Source organism: Danio aesculapii, chromosome 17 (assembly GCF_903798145.1).
Source record: "Danio aesculapii chromosome 17, fDanAes4.1, whole genome shotgun sequence".
NCBI classification, from domain to species: Eukaryota; Metazoa; Chordata; class Actinopteri; order Cypriniformes; family Danionidae; genus Danio; species Danio aesculapii.
In genome coordinates this window covers 12,020,300-12,036,469 of record NC_079451.1, presented here as the reverse complement: position 1 = coordinate 12,036,469, position 16,170 = coordinate 12,020,300, and the positions used below count along the sequence as shown (strand labels likewise).

Below are 16,170 nucleotides of genomic sequence, written 5' to 3'. Positions count from 1 at the left end.
TAAAGCTGCAACCTCCCTCGTGAAGCCAATATGGAAGTAACTGGAACTACAATTAATCGACTCACCTTTGGGGGCTGGCTCCAGGAACTCCAGATGTTCTATGACTGCAATGGTAAATGGCCAATTTTACAGATGATAAAAATTGTTTACAGCCTGATACACTAGATGGTTTTGGTGCATACAGTTACTATTACCCTCCATGACAACTGTGAGGGGGTACATTTTTTTATAACTCATCAGTTTTGTTTTTATTAAGTTATATTAAGTCTGCATAATTAACGGCGTGGCCACTTGAGTGACAACTAGGTCTCACTGGTCGCCATCACGTCACCTCAGCTGATTCCGGCTGTATAGCCGCTGAACTCGGCATATACATCGTATTTTTATTTTGTTTTATGTGGCTTTACACAGTCAGATGCCTTTTAGAATTATTTCCAACAATTATCAGATAATATGGCATGCTGTGTACACTTAATTGTGCTCACAAACAATTCAAGTTGCTTCCATTTCCCATGTAATGTGTCCCAAATTATATCATCTTTTACCATCTCTGTAAATGTATTTGTTTTATTTAAGATCATTTATCATTTATAAAGTTCTTTAGAACTGTAATGCACTTCAGAATCTTACAGATTGATTAGCTGTAGGCTATAAAACAGTCCTATAAAACGCTGTCATACAGTGTTATGCCTGGATTTCATAAATAGCCTTGCTTTTACTAACACAGACTATATCTGAAGTATTTGGAAGTGATTCACGTTTTCCTCCCATAGAAAAACGTCATAAGAACAATGTTTAGTGGCTCAGTGTTTTTAAAAGACTAAACACTTTATTGATATAGTACACAACCAAGCACATGTGGTCAGAGCACAAACAAGTCGCAGGTGATGAAGTATTAAGCATTGTCCCAAAGAAAAGCCCATCTAAGCAAAATGCTAGCAGGCTTCTGTAGCTCCACTGACACTTCGCCTCTTTTCCCTTGTTTGATCACCTCCGGTCAGTGCGATGACGTGCGAACAAAATGGCGACGGTTGGTCATGCCTACTTGTAGCTTCATTTGCGCTCTTCAAAAACCTATGGGTGACGTCACGGATACTACGTCCATATCTTTTAAAGTCCATGCTTTAAACGTCTCTGGACCGTTGCTGTCTATGGAGGGTCAGAGAGCTCTCAGATTTCATCTAAAAATTTGTAGTTTGTGTTTGAAAGATGAACGAAGGTCTCAGGGGATTGGAATGAAATGAGGGTAGGTAATTAATAACACAATTTTCAATTTTGGGTGAATTAACCCTTTAAAGTACCCTCTAGTGGACATAAAAATAAGCACCAAGCAATTTTGTGTTTAATAGACATCTAATAGACGTCTAGCATGGATGAAACAATTGGCTAAAACAATGTTAAATTTGGGCTGTCAGTGAAAATCTAATAGATGTCGTAACTACATGCATCGTAGCGTATCTTTAGGTATCTCTAGGTATCTTTTCCATATTAAAAAAAAGTTTTTGTCCTAACCAATTTGCGACGACGATGAGTAAAATTTCTATTTTAGAAATGCTTTCTATTTCTGCGACGTCACAACAGAACAACAGCATATACTACTATAAGAATTATCACCTCAGGTACATATTATGTGCTTTATTCAGTGTTACCTCAGTAGCCAGTCACCCAATAGCCTATTAATAATGTTAAAGAGGTTAAATATGTATTAATTAGATTAAAAGCCTTTATCATTTCATTGGGTGTGCAGTGGCTGGTATTCAAATGTTTCTGCCTTGTTGCGTCATGTTTGTTGCAGACAGCCAAAAAGCAACCCAGGCTCATTGTGAAAACGTAGTCCCGCGGACGTTTCTGGAGACTGCGAAATCCATCCCGGGCGGTACGTATTTTTGCAGTTTTTGTTTTCGCAAAACCGCGAAAGGTCGCTGTGTGCGCTTTTTCACATCTCGAACGTATTTCACAGAGTGCTGTTTGCACCCGTGTTGTTCTCGCGTAAACCCACCAAAGGCCACTGTCGAACGGCCGTCTGTCTGTCTGACTGACTGAATGATTGACTGGGCGACCGGCCAATCGGCCGACCCCCCCTCCTCCTTAATTCTGTTGCGTCACATGTTGTTAGAACACATTGTAAGAATACACCAAAATTAGACTAATCATCATCGTTTTGGATTATTACGACTATTAGATTTTTACTGACAGCCCAAATTTAGCCTTGTTTAAGCCCAAATTACTATGTTTAGACATCTATTAGACATCTATAAGACATCTATTAGACGTCTTTTAAACACAAAAAAATGCTTGCTGGGTTATGTCTGTAACATCCTGGTTTCTGTTTTTGTATGTTTCAGTTCTGTGTTCATGTCACTTCCTGCTCACCTTAGTTTATCCCTAATCTTGTTAGCCTTTGAGTTAATTGTCTCCACCCTCTTGTCAGCCTGTTTAGTTAATTGTTTCCTTGTGTATTTATACCCTGTTCTGCTAGCACTTCGTTGTCATTCGTTTTTGGTCACTCCCATGATGTCTGTGTTTCTCTCATTGCTTTGTTATTGTTTGTTTAAATACTGTAAATGTTTGTTTGGCTGCATCTGGATCCGCACCTTTGACTATTCCCTGCTTTACGCCAGACGTGACAATGTCATCATGAAATTATGTATGACTGGCGTAACCAATCAAAATGCAGGTTCAAAACGCTGGTGTATGGATTTTAATTTCAAATTCACCAAACTGATGTTTATGTTTACATTGTGGAAGATGATTTACAGTCCATCAACGTGCACATTTTACCAGCACACATCATCAAACCCATGATTGTTTTGTATTTGTATGAATGCTGCGATCTACCAACTGAGCTGTATTTGTTACGATTGATGAGTTTTACCACTGATAAAACTGCACAATACATTTTTTGTTGATTTTTATGGACAATATTTTACTAAAATATGTATGGGTCGTATGGATCACAAATGACTCTTTTGATCATATAAGTTTGATAACATGTTGTTTTCAGAGCCAAATTTTTTTTCATTTTTTTGGTTTATTGGCTTTCGCGTCATGCCACATGAATTATAGTTGTTATTTTACCTGTAATGCAGATCCTCGTGCCACAGCCTCATCTGCATTCAGTGTGGTGCTGGTGTCTTTCCCGAAGAACTTGGAGATTCTCTCTTTAATGGCTGGCATTCTGGTGGCTCCGCCAACCACCTCGATGGCATAGATCTCGTCTCTGCTAAGCTCTGTACCAGGAAGAATTCAAATCAGGAATGGATTTCAATTTGACATCTGTAACAACTGATTTTTTTGGGTCGTCTGCTGCTGCTTACTTGATTGCTCCATGACTGATCTTAATGGCGCCTCCACCCTCATCATAAGCTGAGAACACATCTCTTCAAACTGAGTCCTGTGTCCAATCACAATCATGGGTTTCTGTTTAAACCATCAATACTACTTCAAAAGAACAATTATCCTTTGGTGTTAAGCCTTAAATGCTTCATTTGCATATGTTTCATTTCACAACATTTTGCATCTACTTACAACAGCCATAAACAAGTATGTTATTTATTAAAGTGGGAACATAAATAAACAATGAGATAGAAGCACTTCAACAGTGTAAGCACTATTATAATTTAAGGGAATATTCAAGTAAATAAAAAGCTATAAAATAAGATAATGGGCAGCGTGGCAGCAAGAAGTTGCCTGGTTCGAGCCTCGGCTGGGTCAGCTTGCATTTCTGTGTGGAGTTTACATGTTCTCCCATTGTTTGCTTGGGTTTCCTCTGGGTTTCCACCACAAGTTCAAAGACATGCGCTATAGATGAATTAATATAAGCTAAATTATCAGCAGTGTATGTGTGTGAATAAGAGTGTATGGGTGTTTCCCAGTGATGGGTTGCAGCTGGAAGGGCATCCGCTGCATAAAACACATGCTGGATAAGTTGTTGGTTCATTCCACTGTGGCGACCCCTGATTAATAAAGTGACAAAGCCGAAAAGTAAAATAAATGAATTATGAAAAATAGGATAACAACAAAATAAATAGTTAAAATGTTAAATTAACATCCATTCATTCATTTTCCTTCAGCTTATTCTCTATTTCAGAGGTCGCCACAGTGTAATGACCACCTTGTATAACAGTTAACAAAAATAGATAGCTAGATAAATGTCTGAATATTGGTGAAATGCCATTCAATAGTCATTCAGACTTAACATATATTTCTGGATTGAAACAACATACTTATTGTGAACTGTACTTAAAACATGCCTAATAATCAAAAATCCTACAAAATTTTATGATATTTTAAAAAATTTAAAACATCTTGCTAAATAAGTAAAACATTTTTTGGAGGGTGTGTATAAAGCTCCACACTGACGAAACTGTCATAGTGACAAGAGCCAATGACATGCCACTCACATACCATAGCATGGGCACTTAAAAATGATTCTGAATAATTCTTTATTATTATTATTTAAACTTCTAGAGTGCCTTTAACAGTATTCCGAATGTTGTATTAGTAATTATTCATGAACTTCGAAATTCTTGTTATTATTTTTAAACATTGTCGCCACAGCGGAATGAACCACCAACTTATCCAGCATTTGTTTTACACAGTGGATGCCCTTCCAGCTGCAACCAATCACTGGGAAACACCCATACACTCTTGCATTCAAACACCTATAATACTACATGTCTTTGGACTTGTGGGGGAAACAGGAGAACGCGGAGGAAACCCACACCAACACAGGGAGAACATGCAAACTGTACACAGAGGTGTCAACTGATCCAGCCGGGGATCCAACCAGTGACCTTCTTGCATGTGAGGCGTTAGTGCTACTCACTGCACCCCCGTGCAGCCTTATTTTCAAACGTTTTCACGTTAATCTGGCTTATGAAATTATCAATTCTGTAACTGTTTATAGGACTTTTGTTCATTAACTATGCTCTCATGAGTTAAAATCTGTTAATTTAGCTACAGTCACTGTAATAACAACTACAAAATCATTTATTATTCTTAGATGATGTTTATTTCTTAGTTAACTAACACATTAAAATCAAAAATCCTAATAATTTTTATTAAAATAAGATTATTAACAACAAATAATATTCAGTTGTATTTTTTTAATTAATGCACCTTTAAGATATGACTATAATGTGTGTTTTTTAAGGCAATAACTAATGTTTACTAATGAGACTTCATTGTAAATTGTTACCTGTTGTTCTTAAGCATCCATCTGCAATTTAATTTGTTTAAAATATTGATTTACTTTGAACATGTATACTGTATACAAGTATTTCTGGTTATTATCCCTGTTAAAGTAACTTTTTTTGTAGCTAAGGTTAAAATAAATTTCAGCAGGTGTTGTGGAAATACAAATTTATATAATCTAGCTTCAAATTAACAATATTATACTTAACTTAAAAGTTATATTCTCTCTGTTTTAAAAATCTTATTTCATTCAAAACTCTAGCAGGACAAGTGATGGAGACATTTAACCTATTGTCTTTATGTACTTCTTGACTATCGGGTCTCAGTGACTCTGCTTTTGTCTTTGTGGATCCATTCAGGTCGAGCAAACTCTTTTGTTGATTAGATTCAGGTGGGTGACACTTCAGTGTCTTGACAGGTTCTTTCAACTATCTACCTTATTTAGAATTCTCCCCATCTTCACCTTACCACTGTCCCTCTAAAACATATATATTATGGACAGCATTGCTCTTGTCAGACTCTTGTAAGAGTATTTGAAGATGCCTGCTTTGATGGCAGAACAATCAGCACATTCTCATTAAATCTCTTTTTGAAGGTAAGGTCTCCTGGTTATGTTTTATGAAATTTCCTACTATTTGGTGCCGTGACCCGAAGACTGAAATCACAAACTTTTCTACAGTGTCTTGTAACTCGTAACAATCAAATATTCAAATCTCTTTTTGTTCAGAAAAATCAACTAAATTACATGTAAACGGGACACATACTAATGTACAGGAAAGAAAACAGTACCTGTTCAGTTTCCCATGTACATCGATGTCATTCATGAAGCATTCAATGTTGAGAGGGAGATCAGAAGAGTTTGCGCTCATGAGTTTCTTCAGTTTTTCGCACTCCTGATAGAGCCTTAGGAGTGCTCTCGGGTTGTCTTTGACATTTAGTTTGAAGCGGTTTTTGAAGTCTTCACAGAAATACTCCACAAGTATTTCATCAAAGTTACGTCCGCCCAAATATGGGTCAAATGCTGTAGCCAACATCTGAAACAAACAGGAGTTTAATAATACTACTATAATAGTTTAGTTTAAAAGTAAAATAGGTAACATGAACAACACAGACCTTCAATTTCCCTTTGTTAAAGGAAGCAATGGCGACTTGATAAGACGAGTGGCCGATGTCGACAAACACAACGTTTCTGGGTTTCTCCTCTGGGTTTGGCAGGTCCTGTTTATAGATGCCATAGGCCAAGGCCACTGAGAAAACAATCAAATGACAAGTTGTGAACAGGCCTTGTGGACTAATACTAGACAGACTTAAGAATAGCTTGAAAAATCATTCAATTGCCATTATATTATCTATTTCTTTATATAGTACAGGAAGTTTTTAAAAAATCATTTTGATGCGCACCTATTTCCCCCCCTCAAGATTTAAGATAAGTCTTTTGCGTTTCCAGAATGTGTCTGTAAAGTTTCAGCTTAAAACACCCATCAGATTATTTATTAAACCTTTTAGAATATTGGAATTCCCATCATTCCCATGTGCCTGTCAGAATGTGCCTCAATCTCTGGCTGCATCAGATAAACAGCACAGTGACAGAAATGAAGAAGGCAGATCTCACGTAATGTATGTGGGAAATACTACAATAAAAACTTTCCCAATGATTATTGATGTATTTGTTGTGAGGTTAATTCAACCCTTTCTGCAACGATGAGTCACACACAATGTCGTTACAAAGTTACACACAGTGAACGCGATTAACTTTGCACTGTTTTTGCATGGCAAACGTGACAGGATACACGTTAATATACACTACCGTATGGATATGAGTTGTGTTAATGTACAAAATAAAACTGATTTAACATTCACAAAATGGCATTGAAGCATCTTCTTTTATAATTGTACTGACATGCGGCTGTGGTGATGAAGTAAAGATGGTAAAATCGCTGTAATTCATTACAAACATGCACTGATTTAAAAACGTTTTAAACTTGTAAAACTCATTCTTGATTACATTTGATGATGATTGATGATCACAGAGAGCTAAACAGATCTTTTAATCCCAGTTGCTTTGTGCACCTCCTGTCTTGTTGATACGATTATATGCATTACTACAGACACATGTTAATACGCGGCTGTCAATCAATTCGGTGGGCGGGGAAACCGCACTCCTACATCATGTTGCGGTGGGCACCAAAATGGGAGGGATTTGGATCCTATTTTAATGTCAGGAAATTAAAAAAAGGGACTTATTGTCTTTCTATCACTCCAATATGACTGTGGACACAATATACATACACACACGTCTGTCCAAACAGCTTACAAAATATGATTTTCATCATAGGTGCCCTTTAACACTGATAACTTTAAAGATCTGTTGTGAGCCTGGGGTTCATAATCTATTGCATATGCTTTTGCTGAACTATTTGCATTAACTAAACTGTCTAAAACTACATTACCTATAATCCTACAGAGAAATTCCACCAATCAGACATTCAAGATGATCAAAGCTCACCAAAAAAGGCATGCAACTCCACCTACTCCTACAAGGCACCACACTGGCATACTGTTATAGTCATTCTCTATAAACTCTCAAAATACATTAATATTTGGATATATGTTTATTTGCATATTTTGTAATTGAAATTAAACATATTATAATTATTGTTTGATAACTGCACATTTCTCTTTCATTTTTGTATTTTGTGCCGTTCACAATACTTGTAGTTCTTTCTCTTATTAAAGCCGTGAAGTTTAGTGCCTATTTATATAATTTTTTAAATCAGACTTAACTAAAACATTTAAACAAAGTAGCATATAGTTGACACAATTGATATTAATTACAGAATGGGAATTAATTAGTAAATGCATCTACAATTTAAATAAATGAGGTAAGAAAATAGAGCAATAAGCTATTATTGAACTAAAAAGTGTGAAGGAATTTATAGAACACAGTCACATTTAAAACTAAGAAACAAATTACTACAACACAGATGCATGCTTACAATGTCCTAGTAGTTTGTTAACATGTTTTAATTTAGATGAATGCTGTCTGTATTATATGACTTAACTAAATCCATCTCTATAAAAACATTGTGCATTTCGGAGTGTCCCTCAGGAAGGTGAGTGGCTTTGCAAACCACCTGTAGAAACACTCTCTCTCCATATGTACCAGACACTTTACTTAAACTCCATTTTACACAGATTTAATAATAAAAAAATTTTTACTTATGAATGTACCACACAATCAGGTTCCACTACTTGTTTTATTCAACCTCAGATACCTCTTTTGCACAATATCATGAAAAGTACTAGTACAGTATGTCTTAGGTTTAGTGTATAGTTAGGTTTGTATGGTATATGTATGGTTAAATCACTGCTCTGGTATATCCGTTATATATACAGTAGGTTTAAAAAAGCTCTTATGTCCAGTGTTCATATTTAAAATTATGTTTATTTATGTAGCACAGTGGTCTTGGGATGTAACAGAATGGCAATAAAGTACAACTTCACTTGACTTAAAATGAATTATAACAATTTGGACAATTAAAAAAATAATAATTTTCACCTTTCACATGTATAATTGTGTGATACCAATTGGAGGAACATCATTGTTTACTTAATTGTGAATGGTGTGACTATGAATAAAAAAAAATGCTATTTATGATGACAAAAATATAGGATTACCACTCTTTTTAAGAAATCATTTTCAGGACTTTCCATAACATCTCCAGAAGTTTTTTCAGGTAAATACTGATGGACATTGGTCACAATAAAATCATATTATATACAGTTGAAGTCAGAATTAATAGCCCCCCTTTATTATTAGACAACCTATTTATTTTTTTCCCCAATTTCTGTTTAACAGAGAGCGGATTTTATCAACACATTTCTAAACATAATAGTTTTAATAAATCATTTCTAATATTTATTTTATCTTTGCTATGATGACAGTAAATAATATTTAACTAGATATTTTTCAAGACAGTTCTCTACAGCTTAAAGTGACATTACTAAAAAGACTTAACTAGGTTACTTAGGTTAACTAGGCAGGTTAGGGTAATTAGGCAAGTTATTGTATAACGATGGTTTTTTCTGTTTACTATTGAAAAAATATATAGCTTAAAGGGGCTAATAATTTTGACCTTTAAAAGGGTTTTAAAAAAATTAAAAACTGTTTTTGTTCTAGCTGAAATAAAACATATAAGACTTTATCTGAATGAAAAAATATTATTAGACATACTGTGAAAATTTCCTTCCTCTGTTAAACATTGTTTGGGAAATTTTATAAAAAGAAAAAAATATATTCAAAAGGGGGCTAATTATTATGACTTCAACTGTATGTCTCTTAATTTCAGTAACCATGAAAATACTGCATAAAGCTCTACATGCCATTACCATATACACAGATTGGTCAGCGAGAAATATCACTGTGGTATTGTCGCATCAGTGGCATTGGATTTTGGATTTGTGACATGAGACACCAAACCTGCTATTTTTAAATAGTCAGCAGCAGCTGATATTGCACACCCCTAGTAGTGGCTATAATACTTTGCAATAAATCAGTTTGTGGCATGAAATGAAAAGATAAAAGAAAATAAGAGAAAAACAAGACCATTTTTTGGGGGGTGATCAGAGATATGATGGACAGGGAACCCTTCTCTACACTACCTGACAAAAGTCTTGTCGTCTATGCAGGTTGTAAGAGCAACAAATAATAACTTGACTTCTAGTTGATAATTTGGGAAAAGTGGCAGAAGGTAGATTTTTCTGATGAATCATCTTTTTGAACTGCATCCCGATCATCACAAATACTGCAGAAGAACTATTGAAACCCTTATGGACCCAAGATTCTCACAGAAATCATACAAGTTTGCTGAAGAAAAACTTATGGTTTGGGGTTACATTCAGTATGGGGGTGTATGAGAGATCTGCAGAGTGGATGGCAACATCAACAGTCTGAGGTATCAAGATTTTGTGCTGCCCATTACTTTACAAACCACAGGAGAGGCCAAATTCTTCAGCAGGATAGCGCTCCTTCTCATACTTCAGCCTCCACATTAAAGTTCCTGAAAGCAAAGAAGGTCAAGGTGCTCCAGGATTGGCCAGCCCGGTCACCAGACATGAACATTATTGAGCATGTCTGGGGTAAGATGAAGGAGAAGGTTTTTTGAAATTGAAGATGAGTCCAAAGGATCTTGATGAACTCTGGGAGTCCTGCAAGAACGCTTTCTTTGCCATTCTAGATGACTTTATTAAATTATTTGAGTCATTGCAGAGATGCAGTCGTCCAAGCTCATGGGAGTCAAACACAATATTAATTCTTTTTCCACAGCACCATGACTTTATATTTTATACTGTACATTATTTCTGTTAAGTGACAAGACTTTGTCTAGGCAAAGTCAGACCTTACTGTCATAATTAAATAATTAAAAATCAAGGCACAATCAAATTTTATTTTGATAAAATACGCATAATCTAGAGGCCTTTGCCTTTCATATGAGCTACTTCTGACATCAAATGATCAACAAGAAGTCAAGTTACATTTTGATGTCATGGATCAATGATAAGTCCCCTTCCATGAAAGGATGGCATTCAATAATTCGAGAGACTATCCCCCTGGAATACTTAACATGTCTTAGCCACTGTACAACTGATACCTTTATTCACACTTGGTCACCATATTTGGATAATATAAACCTTGCTTTATGTGACATTTTGAAACTCGGAATGACATAATGTTCATATGGACATTCATTCATGTGTGTTCTGTTTTCATAAAACTTCTCACTCTTCCCTCGAGATAGTATTATTTGTAACATAATAGCTTATGGCTTTGGCCATATGTATATTTTTGTATACGCAGTTATGTTTTGTGTCAGGCATTTTATGTTGTCTTTGTATTTTTGTTTTGTGTATGTCTAAAAAAACAAATAAAACATTTTTAAAAAACAAGAAGTCAAATTATTATTTGTTATTGCTAAAACTTGGATAGGTGACAAGACTTTATGACTTTTGTAGTGTACCTTTAAATTGGGGACTGGCAGAAAATTTTGGAAAAACACTGAACTATAGTAACCCCAGAGGGTCAAAACTCAAATGTAATGTAGCTCAGTTGTCATTACATCCAAGCTTATAAACTGTAAGTTATTTCAAACTCAAAAACGAAAACACAAACATCAAGAAAAAAAAAATAGGACAGGAAGCAATATTTCCAGGACATTTGGTAATTTCTATCAATATCAGGTCATTTCCATGACTGGAAAACAACCCTTAATTTCAAGGTTTTCCAGAATGTGTGGGAACGCTGGAAATATAATTTTCTTGACTTAATATTGTCATACAGGACGATATCCAGCTTGAATTGGTGACGAAAAGACAACAGACTTGGAATATTGTGGAAAAAAAACTCTCTTCAGTCCATTACTTGTTGCATAACACAAACAACTGTTGCCCACCAGGGAGCACTGGTCAACATCAATATTACTTCTAGTTTTAAATGTTATTACTTCATTGTAATGAATCAATATAGATTCTTAAATCCCATTGCAAATCTTTTAGTCTACACTAACTTTCAAGCATAAATAAGACATGACGAGACACTATATTGATCATCACAATCCACCAAATTATCACAAAAATTCCTTATTTTCTATCTTACTTTCATGCTCTTTAATGTGGTGTGGCAGATCGCTCTATTTACATCTGAGATGAAACAGTGAGTGAATGCGTTTGTAATGGAACATGCTCAGGAACACACACAGACGATGATGAAAGCTTACAAAGACCTTGAACAGGTGTGCAAACTAATGAGATCATAAGATACAGGGAAAACTGAACAAAGGGAGAGGGCAGGCAATTTATTTTGCTTTATAACTTGTATTGAGAAGAAAGAAATGATATCTATCACTCCTTTCTTTTAATACAAGTTATAAAGCAAAATAAAAAAAACATGATCACTGACACTGAAGATAGCATAGATGTTGTATTGGACATGTGTCTCTTTTCACCATTATTACCATTGTTATTACATCATCATCATTCATTCATTCATTCATTTTCTTTTCGGCTTAGTCCCTTTATTAATCAGGGGTCCCTACAGCGGAATGAACCGCCAACTTATCCATCTCTGGGAAACACATACACACTTATTCACACATACATACACTATGGTCAATTTAGCTTACCCAATTCACCTATACCACATGTCTTTGGACTGTGGGGGAAATCGGAGCACCCAGAGAAAACCCACGCAAACACAGGGAGAACATACAAACTCCACACAGAAATGCAGACTGACCCAACCGAGGCTCAAACCAGCGACCTTCTTGCTGTGAGGCGACAGCACTACCTACTGCGCCACTGCGTCACCCCCTACATCATCATCATCATTATACATCGAAACACATACACACTTATTCACACACACATACACTACGGACAATTTAGCCTACCCAATTCACCTATACCACATGTCCTTGGACTTGTGGGGGAAACCGGAGCACCCGGAGGAAACCCACGCCAACATGGGGAGTACATGCAAACTCCACACAGAAACGCCAACTGACCCAGCCGAGACTCGAACTAATGACCTTCTTGCTGTGAGGCGAACGTGCAACCCACTGAGCCATTATTATCATCCTTTATTATTATCATTATTATTATTACTTCTATTATTATCATTATTATTACCTTCATTATTATTGATATCACTGTTACCATCATCACAGAACATTACTTTCATTATGACCAACTTTCATATTATTATTATGGATTTTATTGATATTGTGATGGATTTTTTTACTATTGAAGATCATATGTTGATGATTGACAATTATATATCAATATTATAAATTGATTAAGGTTTGCTAAAGTAAAGATCAAATGCATTATAATCATTGGGTTATTACAGCCATGTGTAATTTAGTGTTTGTTTAAGAGTTGATTCTTATCTTAAACATTGTAACACTGTCTTTCAATTTTTAAGGATTTTAATGATTGCAAACACACAGCTGCAATACATCACCACTGATTACCTAGACTATATAGAAACTATTCACACACACACACATCCATTGCTGAGTCTTGTTTCCCTAGTGAGCATTGCGTAAGCATTTCCTAGGGAAACAAGACTCAGTAATGGATGTGTTTCAAGCTTTAAATAAGAACATTATAAAAACTCTTTGGTAATTTTTTGATTACTCGAAATGCTAATGGTCTAAGACGATTCAATGATTTATGCTAAGCTAATACTGTTCCCATCAGCCGTGAGATTGGATGAGTGGTAAAACTTTACTCTTTAACTCTAGGGGAGTTGTAAAACGGGCCTATTTTAAAAAACTGCTCCTTTAATGTTGAAGATAAAGGTCACCTACAGTTGAAGTCGGAATCATTAGACCACCTGATATATTAGCCCCCCTGTTTATTTTTTTCCTAATTTCTGTTTAATTTAAAGAAGTTTTTTCAACACATTTATAAACATAATAGTTTTAATAACTCATCTCTAATAACTGATTTATTTTATCTTTGCCATGATGATCTTAAACATTGTAACATTGTCTTTAAAATGCCTGTGATCCCATCCTTGGGATCATTTTGCTCACAGAGGCCGTCTGTGTGTAAACTGATTGTTCTCTGGAGAAATAAACCAATTAAAAGACAAACTTTGTCTGACTTTATTCAATTTCACATTCTTCACATTAAAATGTATTCCTTGTGAAGAGGAAGAAAATAATTTGCCATTACAATATTGTCATGGATTGGTCAGGCTCTCACGACCCCCACTCACGAAGATCACCATCACCTGACTTCTAATGAGCACACAGCTGCATCACATTCACGAGCACCAGATAAAAGCACAGCACTCCAGTCGCTCATTGTCCGGGCTCGTCTCGACGAAAGCGGACAACTGAGCGACCACTCAGCGTAGTCATCCTCAGCTGAAACAAACGATTTACTTACCTGTTCTCTTTGTATTCCTCCTAGTCTTCCTGGTCCTCCCGAATCGTCCTGTCTTCCAGTCCTTCCAAGTCTGTGTCATCCTCTGTCAGCTGTATCTGGTGTGTGCTGTCCATCCTCGTGTATTCCTGTTACCCAGCCACGGAGGAAAAGACCCCAACATCATTCCTGATCCTCCTGGCTATCCTTCATGTGCTCCTTGTTGTCATTTAATAAACACCCTAACGTTTCCTTACCTCTGTCTCCTGTCCGCTTCATAACAGAAGCCCGGACCCATAACGACGACAACATGAGCAACCCCGATCACCTTCAAGAGCTGGTGGACCAGTTGAAGCGGATTCTACAGCCACCAGCTCCACTTTCCAACGCACCACCAGCACCGAGCACTTCCGCCTCCACAGTTTCTTCTTCGGCCCTTCCTTCCAGTCCCATGGCCCGACCAGCGCCCTACTCAGGCGGAGCGGGGGAGTGCAATGGTTTTCTGTTACAATGTTCCCTCATATTCGAAATGCAACCTTCTCTATATCCCACAGATAAGTCGAAGATCGCCTACATCGTATCTCTACTCTCTGGACCTGCACTTAAATGGGCTGAGACGATCTGGAACCAAGCCGGGCCGGTCATGAATTCCATCACTACCTTCACGGAGTATTTCAAAGAGGTGTTTGGACGTTCTGATGGGGAAGTAGCCGCTGGAGAGCAGCTGTATCATCTAAAGCAAGGTACTCTATCTACACAGGAATATGCTCTCCGGTTTCGCACTCTAGCAGCTGCAAGTGGATGGAATGAGAGATCGTTGTTGACCACGTACCGGCTCGGCTTGGAACCCACTCTCCGAATCCAACTGGCCACATTAGATGATACAATGGGTCTGGAGAGATTCATCCAACATTCTCTCCGATGTTCCGATCGTCTCCGTTCCTATCAACAGGACACCATCACCCCCTCGTCTGCACTCCTCCAATCGCCTGAGTCAACAGCCTCTCCAGAACCAGAACCCATGATAATAGAGTCTGGAAGACTGACATCAGCGGAACGACAGAGGAGGCTGACCCGGGGTCTGTGGTCTATACTGCGGTGTCAGTGGACACACCCGTATGGAGTGTCCCCTTCGTCCCATTCGGACTTCAGTGAGTGTATTCAGTACGAATATTGAACAATGTAAACCACTTACTACCACCGTACAAATAACTACTGCCTCTATTTCTCTCCTTGTCACAGCCCTCATCGACTCCGGGTCAGCAGGGAACTTCATCTCCCAATCCCTCTGTCGTCAACTCCACCTCCGTACTGAGGCGTCCTCGCATATATACCAGATACAACCGATAACCCAGTGCACTCGATCTTCGACCCGTATCCATCGACAATGCGAAGACATCCTTCTTCAAGTGGGGTTGTTACATCAAGAGAGGATTCAATTTCTGGTTCTGGAGGGTGCAAATATGGACATCATTCTAGGGCGCCCGTGGCTGGTGAAGCACGATCCCATCATCTCTTGGGGCACAGGAGAGATAAAGAAATGGGGATCTGGATGTACACCTGCCTGTTTTCCAAATCTCCCTCTTCAAGGTCGGAACCCCATTTCTTTGTTTGCAACATCGGTCGAGAGCCCTCCTGAGAAGCAGTCTATCCACATTCCTAAGGAGTACAGCTCCTTTCATGATGTCTTCTGCCCCAAGAGAGCTTCCCAGCTACCGCCGCATCGGCCATGGGACTGCGCGATCGACCTAGTTCCAGATGCCCAGTTGCCAAGAGGTAGGATCTACCCGCTCTCGCTTCCAGAGAATCAGGCAATGGAAGATTACATAAGGGAAGCTCTGAGTCAGGGGTACATACGTCACTCAAAATCACCAGCCGCCTCAAGCTTCTTCTTTGTGGCCAAGAAGGACGGAGGGCTGCGTCCATGCATCGACTACAGGGTCCTAAATAACGGTACAGTAAAATACCGATATCCCCTTCCTCTGGTACCAGCCGCTTTGGAACAGCTCCGAGAAGCTAAAGTCTTCACTAAATTGGACCTCCGCA

General features: G+C 37.6%; 1 protein-coding gene across 1 annotated transcript in view; it reads right to left on the bottom strand.

The window, feature by feature from the left end:
• Positions 1–16,170, bottom strand: part of hspa4l (heat shock protein 4 like) — a 54,686-nt gene that overhangs the window by 28,296 nt on the left and 10,220 nt on the right. Inside the window, exons 6-9 of the mRNA XM_056476982.1 lie at positions 6,310–6,443; positions 5,986–6,230; positions 3,318–3,394; positions 3,079–3,230 (exon numbers count right to left, since the gene is read on the bottom strand). Coding sequence (XP_056332957.1) covers positions 3,079–3,230; positions 3,318–3,394; positions 5,986–6,230; positions 6,310–6,443 — 608 coding nt within the window. The remainder of the gene's footprint in view (positions 1–3,078; positions 3,231–3,317; positions 3,395–5,985; positions 6,231–6,309; positions 6,444–16,170) is intronic.